This window comes from Rutilus rutilus, assembly GCF_951802725.1.
Source record: "Rutilus rutilus genome assembly, chromosome: 25".
Lineage (NCBI taxonomy): Eukaryota > Metazoa > Chordata > Actinopteri > Cypriniformes > Leuciscidae > Rutilus > Rutilus rutilus.
The window spans coordinates 17554000-17579311 of NC_140229.1; the positions used below are offsets into that span (position 1 = coordinate 17554000).

The 25312-nt window shown below is 38.6% G+C and overlaps 2 protein-coding genes across 6 annotated transcripts; both read right to left on the reverse strand.

Moving 5' to 3' along the window:
* Nucleotides 1-285: 285 nt before the first annotated feature.
* etf1b (eukaryotic translation termination factor 1b) lies at nucleotides 286-7696 on the reverse strand. 5 transcript variants are annotated; one of them, XM_084400218.1, is made up of 12 exons: nucleotides 7365-7555; nucleotides 6927-7035; nucleotides 5987-6095; nucleotides 5666-5841; nucleotides 5290-5429; nucleotides 5067-5205; nucleotides 4787-4977; nucleotides 4573-4702; nucleotides 4250-4420; nucleotides 4083-4147; nucleotides 1797-1944; nucleotides 286-1715 (listed from the first exon to the last, which is right to left on the reverse strand). In XM_084400218.1, exons 4-12 carry the CDS (start codon nucleotides 5826-5828, stop codon nucleotides 1633-1635), a joined length of 1230 nt encoding a protein of 409 aa, XP_084256344.1. In that variant the 5' UTR covers nucleotides 5829-5841; nucleotides 5987-6095; nucleotides 6927-7035; nucleotides 7365-7555; the 3' UTR covers nucleotides 286-1632. The 5 variants fall into 5 exon arrangements, with proteins under 5 accessions (XP_084256344.1, XP_084256343.1, XP_084256345.1 ...); XM_084400217.1 differs by having other exon boundaries at nucleotides 5977-6095; nucleotides 7365-7513; XM_084400219.1 differs by having other exon boundaries at nucleotides 5987-6092; nucleotides 7365-7443.
* An 805-nt stretch (nucleotides 7697-8501) lies between these two features.
* Nucleotides 8502-23706, reverse strand: trpc7a (transient receptor potential cation channel, subfamily C, member 7a). The gene is made up of 12 exons (XM_084401361.1): nucleotides 23164-23706; nucleotides 17067-17829; nucleotides 14566-14748; nucleotides 14316-14480; nucleotides 13995-14211; nucleotides 12122-12355; nucleotides 11659-11923; nucleotides 10451-10646; nucleotides 10140-10361; nucleotides 9989-10066; nucleotides 9822-9897; nucleotides 8502-9541 (listed from the first exon to the last, which is right to left on the reverse strand). Exons 1-12 carry the CDS (start codon nucleotides 23562-23564, stop codon nucleotides 9402-9404), a joined length of 2940 nt encoding a protein of 979 aa, XP_084257487.1. The 5' UTR covers nucleotides 23565-23706; the 3' UTR covers nucleotides 8502-9401.
* Nucleotides 23707-25312: the final 1606 nt, after the last annotated feature.

The following is a 25312-nucleotide window of genomic DNA, read 5'->3' on the forward strand; positions in this document are numbered from 1 at the left end:
CTGCCGTCTGGTACTAGGGTAAAGAATAGGGTTATCCCCAATGATTCACCTATTATTAAGAATATTGCTGATTGTATGCTGGTGGTGACAACTATGCCAGAAGCATCAAGTAGATCTAAAAAAAAAAAAAGGTATAATGCATCAGAAAAATATCTGCCTTCCCTTTCCTGCTTATAATTAATTGACTTCCTCAACCTACATGTGTTAATTTGGCAGGCAAACTAATCTTATCAAACTCAGAATCAAGTAAGATAAAATAGCTTTGCAAAATAAACAAGCTATAAGTGCAATTTGCAAACAATGAGAACGTTTAATGTCTGTGTCCAGATGTAACAAATGATTTATACAAAATAGTGACGGATCAAAGAAAATGAGAAAATATACAACATAATATTTGCTAAAATATTTTGGGCCCGTTATTTGGATATTTCTCTCCTTTTTCATTATCGGGTTATATGTTCGTTTTAGTAGGCTTCAGAACACAAACCATGCCATAATTGTTAAAGGTCCAAAATATCACTGATTTGCAGCTTGTCTTTCTAAAAACCAATCTGCTAATAAAATATGACTGGACAAAATGGATAGAAATTAGAGGCTTGTAGTCTGTGGCAGGTCTTCTAAAAGGGAATGAAACAGCCAAACTGACGTATACTCACTCACACATCACAGTTAACACAGTAACCCCCCCCACCCCATAATCGGTCCGAAAGGACATTCCCATGCATGTGTTCTGCCGGTAAAGCCGTCGTATAACCAATGAGTGCTGAAGGCTCGAGCTAAGATTTTTTTTGTTCAGAAACAGCAGGAGGCTGAAGTTACGGTCCAGATGCTGGTACACTGTGCTCACATCTCACAAACTGCAAAATTCAGGCACTCATATTGTTTATTTCGAGAAGTAGCATCTCCTGGGGGCTGAGGAAAACAAGCGAGGGAAATGTACTGTAAAAGACGCTTCTCGGTCTTCATGGAGGGATGGGTCCAGTTACTAATATGGTCCATTTGAGAGCAAGACACGCCTCAACGTGGGCACAATGCGATGGGAGGAGCAGGTGTACCGCTGGCTCAGAGTGCACCACCACCACACTGGTTTACAGCAGAAACAAGGCAACAAATCAAGTCTGGACTAACCAGGAAATTAAAACGCAGGCCTGGCAATGGGCTTGAGGTGGCTGGGTAAGCAGCACTGGTCTAATAGTTTGCTACTGCTTTCTTCATACACTGAATAAGAGAAAATATAATACATTTGAATAAAATACAACAGCAGCAGATGCCATTATAAAAGGAGAGGCAAAAGGAAGAAAGGGGTGAGATTAGAAGGGAAGAAAAAGTAGATCTGAAAGCCTAGAGTGTTTTGTGAAGAGCTGAGGCAGGACAGGCAGACGGGCCACGGCCATGATGGTTGCGATGACCTGCTAATTGGTGGAGAGGAGAAAACTCCACCTCTTCCAGTCCAGAGATGGAGTCGCTGTATTCTAAAGCCAGGGACACGCAGACCATCCGCCACCATCTCAAATTCTTACTCTCCCTCCTGCTGATTCCATCTCCTTCGCTCCCCTGCCGTTTGCGGGGTAGGTGAAGAGGGGGGAGGGGGAGGGGGATTTTATGTTTGAATTTTATGTCAGTCCCGACTACCTAGTAGTCATCTAAATCAAAGAACTCATCATCTTCTCCCTGGTACTCCATGCCTTGGAAATCCACCCGGTACCTCAAGATTCCTGGGGGGGGGGAGAAAAATGTATATTGATAAAACAATATTGTTCCATTTCCTAACAAATCAAAATCTGTGGAGTACTTACCACCGATGCCTCCGAACCCTTTCACAAACTGCGAGCCCTCCTGACTTTTGTCTGTAACTATTTCCAGTGTGGCCCCAAACTTCTTGTAGTTATTGGCAAACCACTCAAGCAGTGGCATGCTCTCGATCAGCTCATGCTCCTGACCCGTCTAAAACAAACATATATGGTACCGTTAACATTATACATCGGCACACATTGGTTATAGCGCAAAGTAAATATTACGCGAAAGCGATCAGTACAGCCAAGTGTGCATGTGGTGAATGCATGGATCGAACACTGATACACGTCATCTTTCTCAGCTGTTTACATATAATAAAGACATAACCGACCAAAGGGTTAGTTCACACAAAAATCGTTGTCGGTCCAAACCAGTAAGACTTTCGTTTATCTTCGGAACACAAATGAAGATCAAGCAACTGAAATTTTAACGCTTAAAAACGTTCATAAAGAGATCATAAAACTAATCCATATGAATTGAGCGGTTTAGTCCAAACTCGCTCGCTTTATCTGATGAACAGATTGAATTTAGGGTTTTATTCATATATAAACATTGATCAGCAAACATAAACAGAAGAAAAAACCTCTTGCTTACACTCAAACGTGCTGCGAAAAAACGCGATACACAACCCACGGTACGCATCACGCTATGGCGTACAGAACGCTGCCCGCCCCCTGCTGCCCCACCCAACGGCCAATTTTTGAGGTTGACCACATTACCTTGTCACAAAACAAATTTTTCTTCCTTGACGTTTGATTTATTTGTGTCTTGTGTACAAGACGAATCGCCATTAAGCACTAACCACCAATAATCGCAATAAGCTAATAATAATAATAATCACTAACTTATTAAAGGAGCCGTATGTAAGATTGTGGCCAAAACTGGTACTGCAATCACTTTCAAATTACTGTAGAGCGGTGTATCCCCTCCCCCTCCCCCCTGACTCGAGGTTGCCAGATAGGCTGCAGGATCCAGCAGGAACGTAGGCTGCTACGTAGCTGTGGTAACTAGAGCAGAGCTGGCAACCCCGATGCCGAAACACTACTGACTTCGTGATTGGTAGATAGGTGGAGGGTGGAGCATCATGCCAAAACACAAGATGACAACATCAACATCAGTTGAGGGCTGCAACTATCACTTTTTAAATGACAATATCCTGGCCGGACTACTGTTGTCAGTGATCTAAGTATTTGAAATGAACATGATTTCTTAATGTCTAGTGACATATCAGGGCCATTTTATGATTAATTGAAATACATTTCTTACATACAGCTCCTTTAACTAACTAACTAACTAACAACACCTCTTCTACAGAGAAATTTTTTAATATTCTACTCTTATAAAAGGAGTGCTCTTTACTTGCTTTCTGTGTGATTCAGTCACAATTTAACGAAAAGTTTTTGTTTTTCATGAGACTTTGACGTTTCTATATATTAGGGAGTGGAAATGGCTAACAAGTCATTAAGTGCTCCTCTGCTGCCATCTACAGGTTATAGTGGTATTTTCATGTCTTTTTTAATAGAAGTGTTCGTTTGCAACGAAGTATTAGTTCTCCATCTATCATCTTTAAACTTTTAGTTTTACAAATCATCACATAAAAAAAAAAAAAAACATTAAAATTGAATATTATTTTAAAAGATTGTACGAAGCCTGAGATGAATAACGTAAAAACATTCGACTATTTCTGCCACAATACCATGGTTACAGTTAGTGTTACTACATTAAATCCACGGTGAATGTTGTGGATTCTATAACTTGTTCGTTCATGGAACAATGTTGTCTCGGTTTCCACATCAGCTCTGTTTGATCTAATATCTGTGGTTTATAACTGAATTTTTCTCCTCACTGGATCTCCCAGCACTGTGTAGTAACGGTGTCGTGTGATCGAGCTCGCACTGCGTTGTCTAATATTGGTCAGTGCTGCGCAGAAGAACCTTTAACATCCACGGAAACTTTCCTTTGCACAAAGGGCAATGTATTCAATGTAGTCTCAGACTTTAGGATCTGCAATGCATAATCCTAATAAATCAAAACAGAACTGCAATGAGCTTGGTACTAATTGGCTGATAAAACCCTAAAGATCAAGGTTTTTAACTCGAAGGCTGCTGGTCTCATTTCAGGTCATGAGATCATCAATGTTTGCTTGAGTATGGCCCTTAAACTCAAAAGTCATTCAGGGGAAAGAGTTCCAGACAATTGAGAATCTGCACTACTTTTTTTTTAATAAATAAGAAAATCTGCTGAATAACACAATTAATAATCTGAATTTAGTTGAGTGTTTTACATACCTCTTTGTCAGTGAAATGAGACTTGTCCTTCTCCTGTTCTGGTGTCAGATAGAGTGTCTTTTCATCTGATAAAAAAAAAAAAGCAATGAAATTAAACCGAGAAAGGAATCATTTTATATTTTGCAAATATTGCGCAATTGCACGTACAAGAGTGAGGGTGTGCATACCATTTTCTGGTGTAGTATTTTCTCCGTGACAACGTAGGACGTAACGCATAGTGTCCAGGTTCTCGTAAACTATAAGAATCTCCACCGCTCCCATTTCCAGAGCTTTGAGCGTGTCTTCAACTCCAAAACAATACTTCCCTGTGTCCTGACTGATCTCATCAAAATATCGTCCTGAAATCAGAGACACAAGTCACTACACAAGAAAAGAAAAAAAACACAGCATGAAAACTACTGAAAGCCCAGTGTTTTAGGCCACAACATTTTTTTTTCCCAGCATGTCTATCACCTTTATCAAGCCTGTAAATGCTTCTTGGATTAACTACCTATTAGTTTCTTTTCTTGGATGAACTTGACATTGGAGAGCACTTCCGCCGAGAGCTCAATGGCCTGGTTGAAACCGTTTTCTCCTCCATATGATATGTCAACCAGCTTGAGAACCTTTGCTTGTAACCTCTACGTGTGCAGAAGAACCAAAGTCAGAAAAGAACCAAAACTCTGAATTAAGTTCGCAAATCATTTGATGCTAAGAGAACATACTGGATCAAACATGTCTGACTGGCTGAGCTCCGTCTTGAAGTCGGCCGATCCGGCAAGAACCAGTCCTGCCACGTTGACTTTGTCATTGGACACGAAGAGTTGCACAGCAGTCTCCGCTACCTTACGCACATAGTTATGTCTCTTCTCCATCCTCAAACGGGCAAATCGAAGAGCGGACTGTCCTCCTCTACCTAAAAGAAGGTTAAAGGAAACAAGTGGGTGAATTCAAAATCCTATAAAAGAACAGGAGTCACAGCAAGCGATTTGAAGACACGTTTACCATGTTTTTTGGGCAGGTCCACGGTAAATTTGTGCAGCACCTCCCTTGTGTTGCCTTGTAAAGTCCCAAACAGGGCACCGCTACCATCAATCACAATGAAGCCAAACTTGCTGTCGTCTGACAGCAGAGCTGTTAGAGCCTGTGAACAAAAAATTTAATAATAGTTATGACAGATAGGATAGAGGGATAGATAGTTAGATAAACAGACAGATAGATCATTTACCTCAGTATGGAACTTGTTGTCACATAAATACAAGGATGTGTTGATTGGTTTAAAAGGCTCAAAATCAATGTTTACTTTCTTCTCTTTGCCTTCCTCAGTCACAATGGTGCCACAATACACCACCAGGCCATTAGGAGGCACTGCAAGATAAACAGCAGACTCGAGTGAGGGGATCAGGAGAGACCACACCTAATGAAAAGATTAAATCAGGCGCCACTCTCTATCATACCCACACATACACAGCAAATGTGTATCAACTGCCAGTTTAATATTTGAACAGCACCAGTTTGGAAAAGTTAAACATACCAAGTATAATGAAATTCCATCATCTGAGAAGTTAAATGGCTTTTAGATTAAACTAAACCCACATATTTACCTTTGTTGTAGAGTTTGAGTCTCTGCTGTACGGAGGTAATGGCTCCTAGAACAGACAGTCTGTTGACTCTGCTCTTGATGTTCGAAGCCGTGCCGAACTCATCGGCCAACATCTTAGCAACACGCGAAATCTGGTCCTTGGGTGGGATGATGAGGGATATCATACTGGTGCCATTTCTGAGGAAGAAGAGAATAGAACAGTCTGAGACCTTTTCATGAACATACAGTACCATTCAAAAGTTTGGGGTCAGTAAAATATGTTTTTATGATCATATTGTGAAAGAATAAAATTTAAAATAAGTGTTTTATTACGTGAATATACTTATAAATGTAATTTATTCCTGTGATGGCAAAGCTGAATTTTCAGCATCATTATTCCAGTCCTCAGTCACATGATCCTTCAGAAATCATTCTAATATGGTGATTTGCTGCTGAAGAAACATTTCTTATTATTATCATCAATGCTGAAAACAGTTGTGCTGCATATTTTTGTGGAAACAATAAAAACAATTTTCAGGATTCTTTGAATAGAAAGTTCAAAAGAACAACGTTTAAAATCGAAATCTTCTGTAACATTAAGTGTCTGTACTGTCACTTTTGATCAATTTACTGTTCCCTTAATCTGTAAGTTACTGAATGAGCATCATGCTAAATTGACATCTAAACTGTTTATGAGTATATTTGTCAAGGAATATTCAGTACATTTGAGTCAACATTAAATGGGTAGTTCATAACTTAAAAAAAAGAAGATAACTGAGGCTGTCATTCTGTTTAACATTCACTTTCATTGTAAAAACGATGGAACAAAACATACATACGTCAAGGAGACTGGTTGAATAGCCATAGTACACTAAAACAACTACAACAACGATGTTATCGAACCGTAATGATCAAATCTGACATTACAAAAAAAAAAACATAGGATATTTAGCACAGTCTCTCCCATATAGCACACACGTCACCTCCACCAGCCCGTTTTAAAGCGTCATCCCGAAGGTGACTGACATTTCAAACGACACCACATGTAACATTTCCCGCTCTTTATCCCACAACAACACAATATTTTGGAAATAAAGAGCTGTACAATAAGCGGTCTCGTTCTCCGTCCACCATGCTTCTCTCTACAACAGCTGTTAGCAAGCTGGTTAGCATGTGGTCCCCCCCCCCCCCAAAGAACGAATCAATTCGCACACTAGAGGTGTTATTATTTGTCATTCAACACCTGCATACAAATATAGAGGATCTGACAGAGCGAGCCTCACCCTCGGGCCGCCTCAAGGCTTTTGATCAACTTCTTAATCTTCCAAATTTCCACGTTCCTGTCCGCTGCGCTGGGGTCGTCCGCCATCTTCCTCGCGCTGTCTGGACCTGCTGAAAAACAGAATCCAACTTTAGCTTGCTAGCGCGAAGTGCTTGAATTGTCAGAGATTTTAAAGGCGAAAATCTGAATGGATCGGACAGAATCGTTAACATTACTTGATTAAAAGAAGGCTTGTGGGTGGAAGAGAAAAGAGCGACTCAAGTTTGATGCGCTAGCTGGCTAACGCAGCCCTGCGCGCGGGCCTCTCGCGCCCGAAAACATCCCTGCCGCTGCCACGCGCCGCTCGTGCAAAACCACCCTTTTGCAATATTTTCTCTTCAACACGTGATTCAAATAATCGAAGCGATTTTATTAACTGACATTATTGCAGCGTACTCACAGACTAGAATGATCTGCTCCGCCGCGTCCGTACGGCAGGTATTTTGTGGTCCAGAACTCGCTCGCCGCTGTTTCCCAGTGACGTGATATACTTATCGTTAGCAGCCGGTTTGGTCTTGCTGCGCGTGGTGCTTCGATGGAGGCTCACGTGGGGAAAGGCACAAATTCCATTTAGTATCACTTCCTGAAAACGCCACGCGTGGGGGTGTAGTGAGATGCGGTATTGGAGGATTTTGCTGTCAAACAAAAAGGGTGGAACAATGACTTTTGGGTCTCAACAGAACTCGGCGAGCCTGCGAAGTGGTGTTTGTGATTCGTACGAAAACGTTCAGGACAGGGCAGGGCTGCGTTTCTCAAATGCATCGTAAAAAGACAGAATTTGGCGCCAGTGGTCTCTACGATCACAGTCCACGTTTCGCCCTTGATATGCTGTTTTTACATCGTTTCGCATTGTTTTCCTTAACTTACATTTCCCCTCCTTTAATAGGCTACTGTAATGCATTTTTTAAAGTTTTCATAAATGCTTAATTGTCATGTAAATAATGCCAAAACAATTAGAAGAATGGGTATTGTATCAGAAAATTAAGCACAACCAGGACCTTTCGATATAATTTTATTTTCATATTTAAAATACATTATAATAATGTTCAGTACTACCACACACAGATCTGTTGTTTTCATGTTCTATTTGACATCAAAACTGAGCCTAACATTAAGATAATGTTGCATTGTGACATTCTTCCGAGAAATTGGATTGGAGACAAATATTGCATTATTTGTTAATTTATCTGTGCACAATCATTATTTATAATTAGTATTACTCATGTGCCCTCGTAATCTGTAATCAAAATAACTTCCTTGCAGTGACATATCTCTTCTCTGATGACACGTTTACTGGTGCAAGGTCGGGACAACCTGTCATTCACATCACATCAATAGCAAACCCAGGACGACCTGCGGGGGGCATTCATAATTCTGTAGTGGGCCATCACAATCCAGTGATGGGGGATTTGGTGATGAATTAGGGTATGTCCTCCCTTTTGCCCCCTCATATCCTGAGCAAACCAAAACCATCAACTCAATTCCCCATGGACAAAATCAAATCCCATCCTATTTTTATTTTTTATTTTATTTTTTTCAGTTTGAGAAGCTGTTTCACTCACATAGACATAACAAGGGAAGAAAAGACTATCACAACCTCAGTTTCGTGCCAACTTTAACAGTCCTTAAAAAAAAAAGGCTTAATTTTCTTCAGGCAAAATATAATTATGTATTTTTTTTCTCATGTGTTTGGGGTGAATATGACTCGGGCAACTTCTTGACAGGTTTTGTGAGATTAACGCTTGTACATTGATGCAGTAGTCATCATATATGATTTCAATAATAATAATACAAAATTGAGAAAAATTATATTGCATCTCTGGAGTTCCCCATGCTCATTTTTTGATGTCTTTGTCATAACACACCTTTATTTATATCATAAGCTCATAAGTCAAGCATCCAAGACCATAATGTGCAGCACTGGGATACTCCAGGACCAGGACTAATGTCATAATATTCAAAACTCATGTTGATTGCTGCAACCTTTGTTTTTATTATTATTTACAATCAACTTGGATGTTTAAGTCATTTCAACTTAGAAATTAGTTAACTAATAAAAAATTAGTTGAATCTTGTATAGCTTGTAAAAAAAAGTTTAAAATTGCTTAAAATATTTGGTGAGTTAAAGCTATGTAAAAACATATGTTGCCATAACTTATTAAACATTTTATTTTTACAGTGTAGTATAGGTATTGTGGTAATACATTCACCTGAATTTATTGGTATTATTATATAGCATTGCATCTCTCCCGTGCTACTAGAATTGGCATCCTACACCCAAATGGCAACCACAAATCCTACTTCACAAACTAATGTCTTCAGAGTATAAATAGACTTTAAAGTTTGTATCTAAACTAAATATTTCAGCAAATCTGAATTTAATGACCTGTAGTGTCAGCCTAGGACACTTTCAGCTACATTCACAAGAGTTCATTTTTCATGGTCTCTTGGTTCCTTTGCTGAGTTTGTCTCCAAGCTCCTGGATCAGTTCAGCAAGTTCTTCAGTGGCCTGTGATTTTTCCTCCAGGAGTTCATAGCGGAGGCTGGAAATGTCCTGCTTGATTTCCTTCAACTCACCTGTGGAGAAGAGGCAATGTAAAAACAAGGGTTTGACCGGTTTCAAGAAAACCTTGGCTCAGAAATCACAGTTTTTCGGCCTTGGATGCATGAAAACCTATCGTAGGAAATCTCCAAAACAAAATTTGGAACCTTTAAAATAGCATACTAGGGGCACTTTAATACTTTATGGTTTATTGCTTGACGTGTATGTGATCTGGCATGTAAAACATCAGTCAGTAAAATATATTTTAGGGAAAAAATAAATCACACAAGAGACAATAAACCAGATGAATCTTACCCTCATTGATCTCATCACTTTCACTGTCAATTTGTGCTTTCAGGACGTACCGCTTGATGAGACGCTTCATGAGTTTCTATGAGAGAAGGTTTAGAATCAGGTTTTCTCTGGGAAATACTGTACAGGAACATTTTAGGATAATACAGAAAATCAATTAGTAGGCCAACCTGATATCTTGTGGGGTGTTTGATGGGATTCCTAACTGTGAATCCCTCCTGTGCATGGCAAGGTCGAAACCGATGAAGCTGTAAATATATAAAAATGAAGAATGGCCTTTTCTTGATCAGAACAATTTGAAAAGCCTTGCTGATCTCTGACCTTAGACCGTGAATTGGCCATTCCCATGTCCTGCTGGCCGCTGTTGCTACGGACCCTGGCCTTGCATAAACTCACTAGGCATGCTTTGGTGCGCTGAGCCATGTAATAGAAGGATTTGGGGCTGGGCATTAGATTAAAGGGGGGTGGAAGAGTGCTGCCTTCATCAAAATAGGAGAGCCACAGCTTTGCACGAGCAAACTTCCATTCTACATCAGAATCCTCCTGTTCTCACACACAAAAATAACCATATCTATTATGACAAATGGTCCTTTTAAGTATTAATATTTGTTTGCAAAATACATTGGTCTCACCTCAATTTCCTGGTATGAGTGGTTAATCATGGCTATAAGCATATTAAGCAGGACCACCACCATTGTGACATTATAGACCCCATAAAGTATGTAACCAATGTTTTCAATGAACTTATGATCATACTTCAAGACCACAGAGATCACCTCAGATAAACCAAAGATGGACCAGAACAGCGTTTTAAAGCTTTCCTCTACCCTGAAACAGAGACATACATGCAAAATCACAAGGAAACGATTCACAAATAGTTCTTAAATTGCACCATAATTTACTAGCATTTATTCAAAACCTGTATGACTTTATTTCATTGGTGGAACACAAAAAGAGGCATTTTTGAGATATCAAACATCAAAATTTAAGGCATTAATGTGAGAGTTGAGGGGAAGATTATAAGCTTAAATTTAACTTTTTCACACAAGCTATTTATACACTAACCATTTCAAAAGTGTGTGTTTCTGTTACTGCTTTTGAAAGAAGTCTCTTTTGCTGACGAAGCCATTTTTTTTTAAATACAGTAAAAAAACAGTAATATTGTGAAATATTATTACAATTTAAGATGACAGTTTTCTATTTGAATATATTTTAAAAATGTAATTTATTCCTGTGACGCAAAGCTGAATTTTCAGCATCATTACTCCAGTCTTCAGTGTCACATGATCCTTCAGAAATCATTCTAATATGCGGATTTGATGCTCAAGAAACATTGCTTATTATTATCAATGTTGAAAGCGATTGTGCTGCTTAATATTTTTATGAAAACTGTGATAGTTTTTTTATTTTATTCTTTGATGAATAAAACAGTTATTTTTTTTAACACTATAAATATGTTAACATTTTTGTTCATTTTTTTGCACCCTAGCTAAATATAAAAACATTAATTTAGCAAAATAAAAATAAATTAAAAATTGACAGGCCCCAATCTTTTGAACTGTAGTGTATGTTTCAATAGACTTGGAACATAGTGCACAAGTCATATAGACTAATTTTATTGTACTTTAATTATTTATTTTATTTATTAATTAGCTTGGTCACAAAAGAGCAGCCTGAACATTCTGCAAAATATCTTCTTTTGTGTTCCACAGGAGAAATTTGTGAAACCTTTTAATTTGTAACAACATGAGGGTGAGTAAATGACAGAATTTTTCTTTTTTTGGTGAACTATTCCATTACCAAATCTAAAATCATTTTCATTATCCTTTTATGGACTTACGTGGTAAAAGCAGGGTTGTATTTTGCTCCCAAGTAGTAGGAATACAAATTAAACATGCCGATCATGAAAGCAAGGAAGACCATGATGAATATGACCATGAATTTAAAAATATCTTTAACAGTGCGCCCAAGGGATATTTGTAAGGGTCCGAAGCTCTCGTTGGCTGGCAGAACGTAGGCGATACGAGAGAAACTGAGCACCACAGCGATGGAGTACAACCCTTCAGAGATGAGCTGAGGATCAGAGGGAAGCCACTTGTTCCTGGCTAAGAGAGAGGAAGCACTTTTTGGTGTTACCACTTGATGGCAGCATTATGTTTCATTTCAGACAGCTGCAAGAAAGTCTGCGCAACTTTTTTTAGCATTTCATTGAGAACAGAGAGAAGACTTATGGTCTTATACTTGTATGTTACAGTTCATTAAATTTTTATGTATTGAATAAACTTTTTTTTTTTGTGACATACCATAAGTGAAGTAGGCCACGTCTGCTGGTAATGAGGCATTGATCAAGTCTGCATTGGTCACATGCAAATCCACATACAGCTGTGCATGGGAGGCTCGCAGGAAAGCCATGAGCCGTGCAGTGAATGACGCCACGAAGACTGACAGCATGCCGAAGTCTAACACATTCCACAAATGCATGATGTACTCACGCGGCCCATCAGCCCAAACTTCCTTACACTCCGTCCAGATCATTCCTGTTCAGGGAAATCAAAGAAAAGGCATAAGGGAAATTCATCATGTTTATTGTCAAGCCCTACTTCAGTTTTCTTTTAGGTGGCGGTCTGACAGAAACATGTAGTAGAGAGAACCTTAGCAAAAATTGTAAATCACCGTTGAATAAAAATGAGAAAAAAAATATAACTACGTATATTGATCAAGCTGACATCAAGCTATTTTTTTGTCCAGATCTATTCATTTATTTATTTCTATTCAAAAATATTTTAAATGTTTAAATATACTATCATTCAAAAATTTGGTGTCAGTAAGATTTTTTTAAAGGGATACTCCTATTTTTTTTGGAAATAGGGTCATTTTACAACTCCCCCAGAGTCAAACAGTTGAGTTTTCGAATCCATTCAGCCGAACTCCGGGTCTGGCGGTACCACTTTTAGCATAGCTTAGCATACATCATTGAATCGGACAAGACCATTAGCATCTCTCAAAAAAAAATTACAAAAGAGTTTCGATATTTTTCCTATTTAAAACTTGACTCTTCTGTAGTTACATTGTGTACTAAGACCGACGGAAAATGAAAAGTTGCGCTTTTCTAGGCTGATATGGCTAGGAACTATACTCTCATTCCTGCGTAATAATCAAGAAACTTTGCTGCTGTACCATGAGTATAGCAGGCGTAATGATATGATCAGCGCCTGAAAATAGTCCCCAGCTCGGTAACTTCCAACGTGACCGGGACTAAGTTTGTGTAGTTTCAGCCGGCAAGCAGGTTGCCACGTTGGTTATGTTGACGGAAGTTAGCCTATTTTTAGGCACTGCGTCATATCATTACGCCTGCTGCACTCATGGTATGGCAGCAAAGTTTCTTGAATATTACGCAGGAATGAGAGTATAGTTCCTAGCCATATCAGCCTAGAAAATCGCAACTTTACATTTTCCGTCGGTCTTAGTACACGATGTAACTACGGAAGAGTCAAGTTTTAAATAGGAAAAATATCGAAACTCTTTGGTCATTTTTTTGAGAGAGATGCTAATGGTCTTGTCCGATTCAATGATCTATGTTAAGCTATGCTAAAAGTGGTACCGCCAAACCCGGAGATCGGCTGAATGGATTCGAAAACGGTAAAACTCAACTGTTTAACTCTGGAGTTGTAAAATGAGCCTATTTCCAAAAAAAGTGGAGTATCCCTTTAAAGAGAAATTACTACATTTATTCATGAAGCATGCATTAAATTGATCAAAACTGACAGTTAAGACATAATGTTACAAAAGATTTCTGAATATCAGATTCCAAAGCATTCTGGAAAAAAAAAATGCATCACGGTTTCCACAAAAATATTAAGCAGCACAACTGTTTTTAACATTTAAGATAATACTAAGAAATGTTTGTTTTTTAGCAGCAAATCAGCATATTAGAATGATTTCTGAAGGCTGTGTGACAGAGTACTAAAGGCCCGTTCACACCAAGACCGATAGCTATAAAGATTTCTAGAACTATATTTTTTTATTTTCATAGTTAATATTGGTGTGAACAGGCCTTAATGATGCTGAAAATTCAGTTTAGCATCACAGGAAAAAACTACGTTGTAAAATATACTGACCCATATGATTATCTATGATCTAACACTGATCTGCAGCTCATGCTTGACTGATGCTCACCAAGTACCCACTTCATTATCAACATCTCTGTCCAAGAGAACTGAGTGGTTTTGATGCGAAAGATTTGCCGCGGATGATCAGTGATGGTTTCGTTAGGGAGGTTTTTGACTCCTGCGAAGCGGTCAGAGGCATTGAGAACCAGAAGACCCAGGAAGAGGGTGAATGACACTGCGTGAGCTACAAACTTCATAAAGGGACTGCGGAGAACCTGGCCCACCTGGAGAAAAGATCAAATGCAGACAATTTTGTAACAATAGAAGAAAAGGGAAGCCTTCCCAATGTTATTAGATGAACTGAATCTGCATGATGATGATGATGTACCTTGCTGCAGGGCATAATCCAATATGCAATGGCAAGAAATGGCAAGCCCACCATCACTCCCAGCACTGTCCAACATTTCACACCGATTGACGTTTGCCTAAGGCCTGATAAATTCTCATACCACAGCGTCAGTAGCTGCTGCTGGCAATTAGGATGAGCCACGAACTGTAGGAATATCATTGAATTAGACATTTCCTTGCAAGCACATGGGAAACCGTTCCACTTTAGCCTATAAATCATTACCCAGTACCTTTTTGACTTCGTACTTAATGGCCAGTTTGACCCGGCTAAGGCAGGGCCGGTGGTGTTCGCTCGGAGGGCTCTGGTCAACATCTCCGTTCAGAATGGCCTCCACTTCCTCTGTGTTTCTGCAGAGATCCAGAACGCCAACCACAAAGTCCTTACACTGCATTGAGAGTTTCCTATAGTCATTCTAAATCAAAACAGAGCCACAGTGTTATGACTTCAGACGGGCTATTAATCACATGTAAAAAATAACTCTCTCCAACTGGGATGATAATTGCATCTAGCAAACAGTGAACGCTCTGCTATGAAAGACATAGATGTGCGCAACGCCTGAACATTCGTGAAAATCCCATGTCGCACCTCTAAATGGAAGTCTGATTGATGTTTGCATCGGATCTTCTCAAACAGAAATGTACCTAATGGAGGGCACCCAAGAGAAGCCCATCCTGCTAATTATAGTATTGCATTGTTTTACGAGAACAAACATTTTATGTGGAATTACAGAGGCGGAATCATTGACACGCCATAACAACTGTCGAAAGTGATCGTCTGTAAAGAAAAACGGTGATGAGAGAATAATAACGGGGTGATTACTGGAAGCCCTCGATGGAGCAGTTTCAATTAATAGCTCGCTTACCACAATAAGGGGGAAAACTGTCTGGATTTGAGAACTCCTGATTAGATATTTCCCCAGAGTGACTTTCAGTGAAGAAAGTCTCTTGTACATATTTAAATATAAAACAACACACATCGCCGAAGCGCATGAAGCTCCCTGGAGGAACGTTTTCTTTTGGAAAAATGTTGTGTACTGAGATTCTACTGAACCAGAAACTGTCATCCAAAAGCCTCTAATTTATAATGAGGCTAATCTCAAGGGTGGGAAATTGGTTTTCGTGTGGAATATTCTGCTGGTCTATGAGCTGGAATGAGCATAGACGTTTCTCTCAGAGAGACGCAGCTCATCACAGGGCCATAAGCACACTCTTCTCGATTGGACACTTCCTAGATTAACTGAGAAGCTGTTTAAAATGTGCTTTGAAATAATCATGAGAGCGCCTTAAAGGAGTTTGCATTATCCACAAAGAACATAATGATTCATAGCAGTGATTCATCTCATTGTACCCGCATCATAAGGGGGAATGTTGTCCCATGTCTTGTGAGGAGAGGGGTCAATTAATCAATCAATCAATTTTAGAAACAGTGTTGTATATACAATACCATGCTTAGTTTTTTTCTCGCACAGAGAATTATTATAAATGGGTCTATAAATGTGAAAATATACAGCTGCCCTATTTTTATTTTAGGGGATCATCATGAAACCCTAATGTAGCCTACTCATTGAATCCATAAATATGTTTTAATAATTTAATAATTTTTAAAACATTTACCAAATTTTATAGATGTAGATTTTTATATTAATTCTAGTTGGAGACCACAAGATAAATCACTATTTTATTCTATTAACAGCCCTATGGCCCTATTTTAACGATCTGAAACGCAAGTATCAAGCGCGAAATGCAAGTAACTTTGTGGGCGGATCTCGCAAATCTAAAATGGGTTGGTTGAAGTAGCTACATTACTCATAGGTGTGGTTTGGGCATAACGTGCAATAAACCAATCAGAGCGTCATCTCACATTCCCTTTAAAAGCAGGCGCGCTTGTTCCATGGCGGATTGCTATAATAATGGCGGAATGTCTTGCCACTATTGGTCAAACAGGTTTGATCCGTCATTACTACAATTAGCCTGAATAATTTGGGTAAATGTGTAAGCTAGATTTATGCCTATTTTTTCACATCTTTTTGGACACCACAATGATTTCCCTCGTGTGGTAATATTTTCCCTTGTAATTATGTATGGTTTGCAAACATGGGAACTGCTGCGTCTGTGTGTGAGAGAAGCATAGTGTATGCGCGTTGTGCACACGCTACATTATGGCCAAGCATGCGCCCTTAAAATTGCATCTGAATAACGTGACGCCACTGACTTTAGACTAGGTTTTTCCTGGTCTGTGGCGGAATTGTTTTCTGAAACTGCAAAATAGCACCAGGGAACGTTTGCGCCGGAACACACCTCCTCTTTTCGCTGAACCGCCCCCCGGGAGCGCAAGTTCATTCCCTAATTTACCGACGTGCGTCTGTCTATCGTAAAAGTCCGCTGTGTATCGGGTGCAAAAAAGGAATGATACATGCGTCAGTGTACAAAGTCAATTGCGCTGGGTGTAAGATCGGCCCCCTAGTTTTTAATAAATTTTAATAAATAAAAAAAAAAAATTTTTTAAATGATGATAGAATTTTCCTTTCTGGGTGAACTATTCCTTTATTATTTTTCTCAAAAAATATATATGGGTCTGTATATGAAAATATTCAGATATATACTGCATTTTCTATTTAAGGGGATCATCACAAACTCCTAATGTAACCTACACATCCACATCTAATAATTCTGTCCTGGGTCCATGAATTTGAGTGACCCCTGGAAATGGTGTAAGTGTGCACCTCCTCACCTTAAACTCAGTCTCAATGTTGGCGAGTTGTGCCAACTCATTGCTGAGCTCCAGGGCTGTGAGCACAGGGTCTTCACTAGACAGTGACAGATAAGCAGCGCTGGCGAGGCCTTTGTAGGCGTTCATCCTTAATCGAGAGTGACTGAAAGAATCCTGCTTCTGTTTCTCTGCACACTCGCCGCACTTGCAGAAATAGTCGTGGGGTTTCTCAATGCGAGCCCCCTTGAGTAACAAGATGTGCACGATCTCGTACTCCTTGCAGTGGGCCGCCAGGATCATGGGCGTGATGTCCTGAGAGAAGCGAGTCCCGTCCTCATCGTACGCGTAGAAGTCGTCATCGCGTAGCTCTTGCTCCAGAGGACTCAGAGTCAGACGGAGGCCGCCTTCGAATGCCGGATGGGCCAGGATGGCCTCCACTATCCGCACGTAGCCCTTGCTAATGGCTAACAGCAGGGCATCACCCACTCGCGCCAGCCCCTCTTTCTTCAGCAACAGTTCAGTGACCTCCAAATGCTCGTTTCCTACAGCAAGCTGCAATGCATTCTGGCCCATGTAGTCCACACAGTTTACATTCAGCGTCTTGGACTCTTCAAGCATCTTACGGACCACGGGGATGTTTCCGTACTCCGCGGCATCTAGGAAACGCTCCTCCTCTTCGGTCAGATTGGTGCCTCTCTCGCTGAACATGTACGCGGGGCCACGGACGGCCTGTCTGCGGCATTTCTCTCTCAGGGTGGTGTGTCTGCGCTGCATGGCCTCAAACCTGCAGAACCCAGAGAATGAGGTTGATCATAGGATTTGGTGAAACAACGAAACTTGAATGCTTTGGGAGAAAATTGGTTTATGACACCAATTCATCTACAAGAACATCTGGTCCACTGGTTTTGGCCATTCAAAATTAGCCGTGTATTCTGACAGAATGCATTTTTAAAGCAAAAAATATATACAATACCATTCAAAAGTATTGAAACTACATATCAACTAACTCTAATTAGAATATTAGTAGACTGTGGCCTGGTTTCACAGACAGGGCTTAGATTAAGCCAGGATTAGGCCCTTTTTTTAAATTAGGACATTTAAGTAGCTTTTATGAATGTGCCTTAGAAAAAAACATTACTGGTGTGCATCTTGAGACAAAACATTGGCACTGACATATTTTAAGATATGTCAGAGCAAGTTGCGTTCAGTTAAAACAGCTCAAACATGCATTTTAGTCAAGGCATACCTTGTCTTGTCTGTATCTGTTTAATATCTGCTGACACTTTATATTGATGGTCTCCGAACAGACATTGCAACTACATGTTGTCAACTTATTCTTCTAACCCGAACCCTGACACCTAACGCTAAACTAACAGTCTACTACAGTCACCTAATAATCTAATGACTGACATGTAGTTGCATAGTTACTTATAGTTGGTAGAATGTCTAAAGTGGACCATCAAAATAGTGTAACCAAATATTTTAATGTTTTTAAAAGTCTCTTCTGCTCATCAGCGTTTATTTGATCAGAAATACAGTAAAAAACGTAATATTGTGAAATATTATTACAGTTTAGAATAAGTGTTTTCTATTTGAATATATGTTGTGATGCAAAGCTGAATTTTCAGCATCATTACTCCAGTCTTCAGTGTCACGTTGTCTTTCAGAAATCATTTGAATATGCTGATGTGATGCTAAAGAAAAAAATCTTATTTCCCATGCTGAAAACAGTTGTACTGCTTAATATTTTTGTGGAGATGGTGATTATTTTCCCCCCCAAGATAAATAGATCAATGGAAAGTTCAGAAGAACAGCATTTGTTTGAAATATAAATCTTTTGTAAGATAATAAATGTCTTTACTGTCCTTTTTTTTTATCAATTTAATACATCTTTGCCATGTTCATGATAAAGAAAATGGGAAATCTTTAAAAATTTAGTTTTGCCAAGGTCTTTAAAAATGTAATGACTAAAAATTACAAAAAAATTACACAAAATTGTAATCATTAATTCCACAAATGTCAGGATTACGTTTAGTTTTTTTCATTGTGTTTTGTTTTCATTGTTTCCGGTCATGTTTGTCTTCATGGTTTCTGATTGAATTACGCACCTGTTCCTTGTTCTGTTAATTATTCCTGTGTGTATTTATGCTGCCTACATGTGCTATGATCGTAAATACTAGTTTCCTAGTTTAAAAAATGGACATGAACGACCTCTCAAGTCAAAATTTGTATGTGATGAGCTTGTAATCACGACTTCAGAAGTGGAAAATGTCCGATAGCACATGAAGGCAATTTCTGTTCATTGAGTGTCATTTACATTACATAGTATTCTAAAACAGTACACTGTACAAAGTGATAGTTGACTTAACTTAAAAAAAGTGAGGAAACCCATGCCGAGATTGTGAAGTGTGCATTCGATGGACAGTTTACTATCCCACGAGGCCACAGGAGAGGATTTATGAATGGAAGTGAAGAGACGCAACTGACGCTGGTAGGTCACGTGACAGTAACAACATGGCGGAAATGATAAATCAGGACATCAAAGGCTAAAAAGAAGTATAAAAACAAATTGGAGCAGGACTTTGCAAATATGAACACCAAACAGGCTTTTCAGTGAGTCTCTTTAACGGACAAGCCTTTAAAAAAGACTACTTCTGTATCAGATCCTACCTTTCTATAGGTTCTATATTTCTATACCTGTTTTGATACCTCAGTTTTTTAAGCAGAGTGTGATAGCCTTTTAGATTATTTTCCTTCTCAAGAGTTGGATTATGAATCCCTTCTAACCAAGCAGGATGTCTATTTCCATCTTATTAAGTGCAAACCGAATAAGGCTCCAGGGCCAGATGGAATTCAGGTCTTGAAAACCTGTGCCCTGGAATTAACCCCCATTCTTCATTCTCTTTTCCTTCGATCACTTCAACAATACTTCAATAATTTCATACGGAAAAACCTCATCCATCATCCATTAACCTCATCATCCGATTTTTTCATCACCCATTAACCTCTATCATAATGAAATGCTTTGAGAAAATGGTTCAAAACATTATGCTTTTCCCTTATGTTTCACCATTTTTGGATAGTCTCCAATTTGCATATAAGCAGAAGAGAGGTACGGAGGATGCAGTAGCTTGTCTTTTGCACTGTCTGCTTCAACACCTGGATATCCCAGGAAATTATGCAGACTTCTTTTCAGTGACTTTAGCTCCGCCTTTAATTCAATACAGCATCATCAGTTAATCAAGAAACTAGTGTCTGCAAGTTCCATCACCTCTAATTTCCTTTCTGATAGACCACAAGTGGTAAAGGTGGACAAGGCATTATTGCCCACCATTGTTCTCAACACTGGTGCCCCTCAGGGGTATGTACGTAGCCCATTTCTTTATATTCTCTATACAAATGACTGTCAGAGTCCAGTTACAACTACACATTACTTTAATTAACATCAATTATTGCACTGCTTAATAAGGACAACGATTCTTTAATGCTCCACAGCATATTTTAGTACATGGTGTGATGATAACTTTCTCCAGCTTAATATTTCAAAGTCTAAGGAACTAGTTTTTAGCTCCTCCAAAACACAGATCCATCCTTCCAGTACTATCATTAACGGAGAGATGGTTGTGAGGTTGGGACATTTCAAATATATTTGCATTACACTGGATAAACATCTCAACTTCAATCAGCACACTTTAGGTATTTACAAGTGGTCGACAGAGATTGCAGTTATCCATAAACGTGAACATCGGTCTGTTCAGCCTAGTCTTCTTCTTTTTCTGTATTGAAGTAATATTGAGCCAGTTCATATGGTGCCGTTTGTTTCTGTCATATGCTAACAGCTACAAATAAGAACAAACTATCTATCTATATCTATCTATCACGTCCGCATTTCATTACTATATACATTCATACCATATAGACTAGAGCTTCTTTTTCAAAGGTTGCGAAGTAAATTCAAATTCAAATGTAGTACCTAATCAGGCAGTACGTGATTTTGGACGCAGCGTCTGATTTTGCAGTAAAAAGTGTTTGTTTTTTTATAAGCAGTGAAGCCATTTGTAAAAAAAGAAAAAAAAAAAAAAAAATTCTTAGAAATAATAAAAATGTATTCCAAACTATTTAATAAGTTTTTTTTTCTTTTTTTTTCTAATATTTTAATTAACATTTTTTTTATATTACCTTTTTTTATTTTTATTATTTATGAAATAAGGACAGGTTAAAAACATGCTCAACACAGAGGTATATTTAAGTTATTGTGTCTAGGCTATTTGTAAAAAGATATAAGAGATCAAATTAGTCACATGACTGACCCATAGTAGATAATGATAACGTATTGCTTTCTCCAAGTGTTACAGATCTCTTTGGGTCAACCACACACTGCATGGCTTTACAGTAACAGCACAGGACCATCAATTACAGTGACGGTTAATGAGATCAATGCAGATGGACTTCTAATTACACGCATCCTGAGCTTCATCTCATTACAAGAACCACCTCTAAGAACAGATGTTCTTAACATCCTATTATAGTGTGATCTTTACCTCATGACTTCATTTATTTTCTTTATTGAATTAACCGGAACTGCTTTGTAGTGTCCATTTTCCTTGAACTTAAAAAGCCTTCAAAGACGCTGAACTAAAATCGTAAGCAAGTTATATTCAAACACAAGCCAGGTAGACAGCAAAGGATGAAATCTAATTTTATTGCATTTTTGCAAGAGCCTCGGCACAAATTGTACTCTGTAACGGATCACAGTTGAGGGTGTCACTTGGAATAAAACTCATTCCTTGCTTCGCAACATGATAAATCAAACATTACGATTTTGTAGTGTGCAAAATGGCATTTTGTTCCATCTCTAAATCTTTACTGATCAGTTTTGGAGCGCACAGGGGACAAGGAATTGTAAGCCTGCAAATGTATCAGTCAACAGCCCTGAAATTAAACGAGATTGAAATAAACAGGCTAAATTATTTATGTTTCAATATGGTCTGTGTGAACTGTGCCAATCTAATAACTGCAATGTTCATCCATGAGAAGGCCAAGGACATTTCACTGCTCAGTGCTCTTTCACAACTCACTTTAAATTAGGAATCAACTTTGCCTCAGATGCATTTATAAAAATACTGTTGACATAAATTAAGAAGAGTATGAAACTATAATATTAAATTAAACCAGACGATTACTAAGACCAAGTCTTGAAAGTATCTGGTAAAATACATTATTGGTCAAAGTTTGAGGTGGGTAAGAATTTGTAATGCTTTTGAAAGTTGCCAATAAATCAGAATTTCATGCTGAAGAGTTGAGAATTAAATGGACACTCCACCCAAAAATGAAAATTTACACCAAGTGTGAACTCATGAATGCACATATTACAATTAGCCGAAGGCGATGGTTTTTAGTTGAAAAAGTTTAAAATACTAGCATTTTTCTTACACACACACACACACCTATAATTTCGCTATGAATCAGACACTGATTCATCAACTGGGGTTATAGCTATAGGGATATTCATTGTATTTGTTTGCATTGTTTTTGAAGTGTCAACTTTGAGGGTCCCATACATTGACTCACAGAGATGGATTATTTTTCTAAAAATCTTTGTGTTCATCTGAAGAAAGACGACTGCATAGGACAGAGTGGAGTGCTAAGAGAATGGTAACACTTTATTTTTATTATCTCCTTTAAATATTCTGTTGACAATAAGTAACTTTGCAACTGTAGAATAACTCTAATTAGAGTATTAGACTGACTGCTTAATATCTGCTAACTCTTTATTGTGATGGTCCTCCAACAGACATTCTATACTAAGTAACTTTGCAACTTATTATAACCCTACCAGTCAACTAATACTCTACTAACACTCTAATGACAGTTAGTAGACATGTGGTTCAACGTTACATATAGTCAACAGAATGTGTTAAAGGGACCATCAAAATAAAGTGAAAGTTTTAGGTGCTTAGCTGCAGTTTATGAGGTAGAACACATGACAAAAGAAAATAATAAATTAACTGCAAAATGCTAACTGAATCAAAACTCACGTAGATCAGACAATCTTTTGAACATAGTCCAAATTTTGTTACGCATGATGACAACTGATCACGTGATGTGTTCTACTTACGAATAGTGCGAGCTGCTATCATGAGGATGCCAGTGATGGTGCGCAGGATAGTCCAGGTCATCATCGCTGTCGAATAACCTGTGCGCGTGATGGCCAAACTCGTGTTTGGATCCCTCAACTTCATGAATATCTGATAACTCTGACTTGGTGGGGTCGTTTTCTCCTCGACTGCCTATCAGAGTACCAGGAAGAGTCCTGCACCTGTTTAGCATGGGTATTTCAGGGCGACAGCAGGTGTCTGTATCGCTGTAGGGAAACTGTTCTCCGTGAGTGTCGGTCTCCGCTGAGGGGACAGCATCATCTCCCGCGGTGAGCGCGAGCGGTATAGTGCAGAGTGCGGCGTGAGATATGATGAACTGCTCCTTAGCATGCATATCGCGCTCGTTTCTATCACTCAGCATTTTAAAAGTAAAGAAACTGCTGATCAGCGAGAGATCCGGTGTTGTGCCGGTCCATGTCTTGTTCTGCAACAAGTGTGACAGCCTGTCCCTCGCCTTTTTGTAAAATACGCACTTTTTCTACTGGTTCTCCCTCCCCCACCCTTCAGGTTAACAACACCTCCCACCATTTCAATACTTTTGTTTTAATTCATTAACGGTAGTATAGTTTTTATATGTTTTAATAATTATTCATTTAGATTATTGTTTATTTTCTTTTTAATAATTAATTCAGATGAAAATTCTAATTTATATTAATTTGCATTAATTTAATTAATTTATTTATTTTAGAATATAAATATATATATACTAAAATAAAAACAAATGAACAACTAGCCCCAATCTGCTTTTTATTCTACCTATAATTTAACGGCCCGCCATCAATTATTCCTTACTTAGGCTATATTATATTAATTATGCCAGTAGAGTTTTATTGTGTTATTGATAATAACTAATTCATAAAACAATTATTAAAAATTACCAAAAACTCTTAAAGGTTTAATTTATGAGATTTTTTTAATTAGTCGTTTGAAACCCACATTAGAGAGAACAATCATATGCATATTTGAACCTTTGAGCTATTGCGTGACAACTAGACCCGGTCTCATTGAAATCAACCCACACATAGACTGATTCTAAACCCCTCCAGGCTAAATGCAGAGCAGCTGTTAGATGGACATCACCTGTTGAGGTGCTTTGATGCTCATCAAAGGCTTCATGCAGGGAGTTCTTTCTCTGAGATCTGGCCCATCTCATCTCATGCAGCTCGCAAACTTAATTATGTGATGTCAGAGTTTACAATTCAAAGGGACAGAGATGAAGCCAACTGATCCTCAGAAATCTCAAAAGCAAAAAAGTGAAATCAATCTCCATGTAACACAGTGTCCTAAAGGTTACAAATATACTTAAGGGGGTCATATAATGCCATTTTTGTACAAGTTATTATGATTCTTTAGGGTCTAAATGAAAAGTTTGTAATACACTTTAATTAAAAATTCTCATTAGTATTGTAAGAAAACACTCATTTTACCTGGTCAATAACAGCTCTGTTTTCAGCACGCCGTTTAAGCGCATGTGTCTTTAAATGATAATGAGCTTTGCTCACCCCGCCCCTCTGTTCTGTGCATACACAGTTTGTAACAACACAATAACCATAACGCGTTGTTCATTATAAACTTGGGATTATGAATTATATTGAGAACGTTGTACATAGAAAACCAGCTTTATACTGACCCTCGTTTATAAAGCAGTCTGGTGAGAAATGATTCGTGCAAACATGAAAGCATTGACGTTGATCATGGGGAATATTCCCTTCAAAAACAAAACTCAGCCACTGCGTCTTCAGCGGTTCGGATTTAGGAACATCAAAATGACTGCTGTGTTCCTTATTACATCCAAGAACAGAACACCACAATCGCTTAGACGCCATTCTGCTCCAGCGTATCAACAATGGCGGACTATGATGACAGCTCGCTCAGGGTGGGTGGGTCTGTGTTGAAACACTGCTGTCAATTAACAATCGTGGGAGGGGCGTCCGACCGTGTCAGACGGCTCGATTTGAGACGGGGGAAAACATATAAGGAGATTAAAAAAAGACCACTGGATGTATTTTTATCATTGTATGATGGTTGTGTACAGGCACTGCCAACACACATTTCAGTACAATCAACTTGTAAAAGTGCATGTACCATTATATGACCCCTTTAACATCC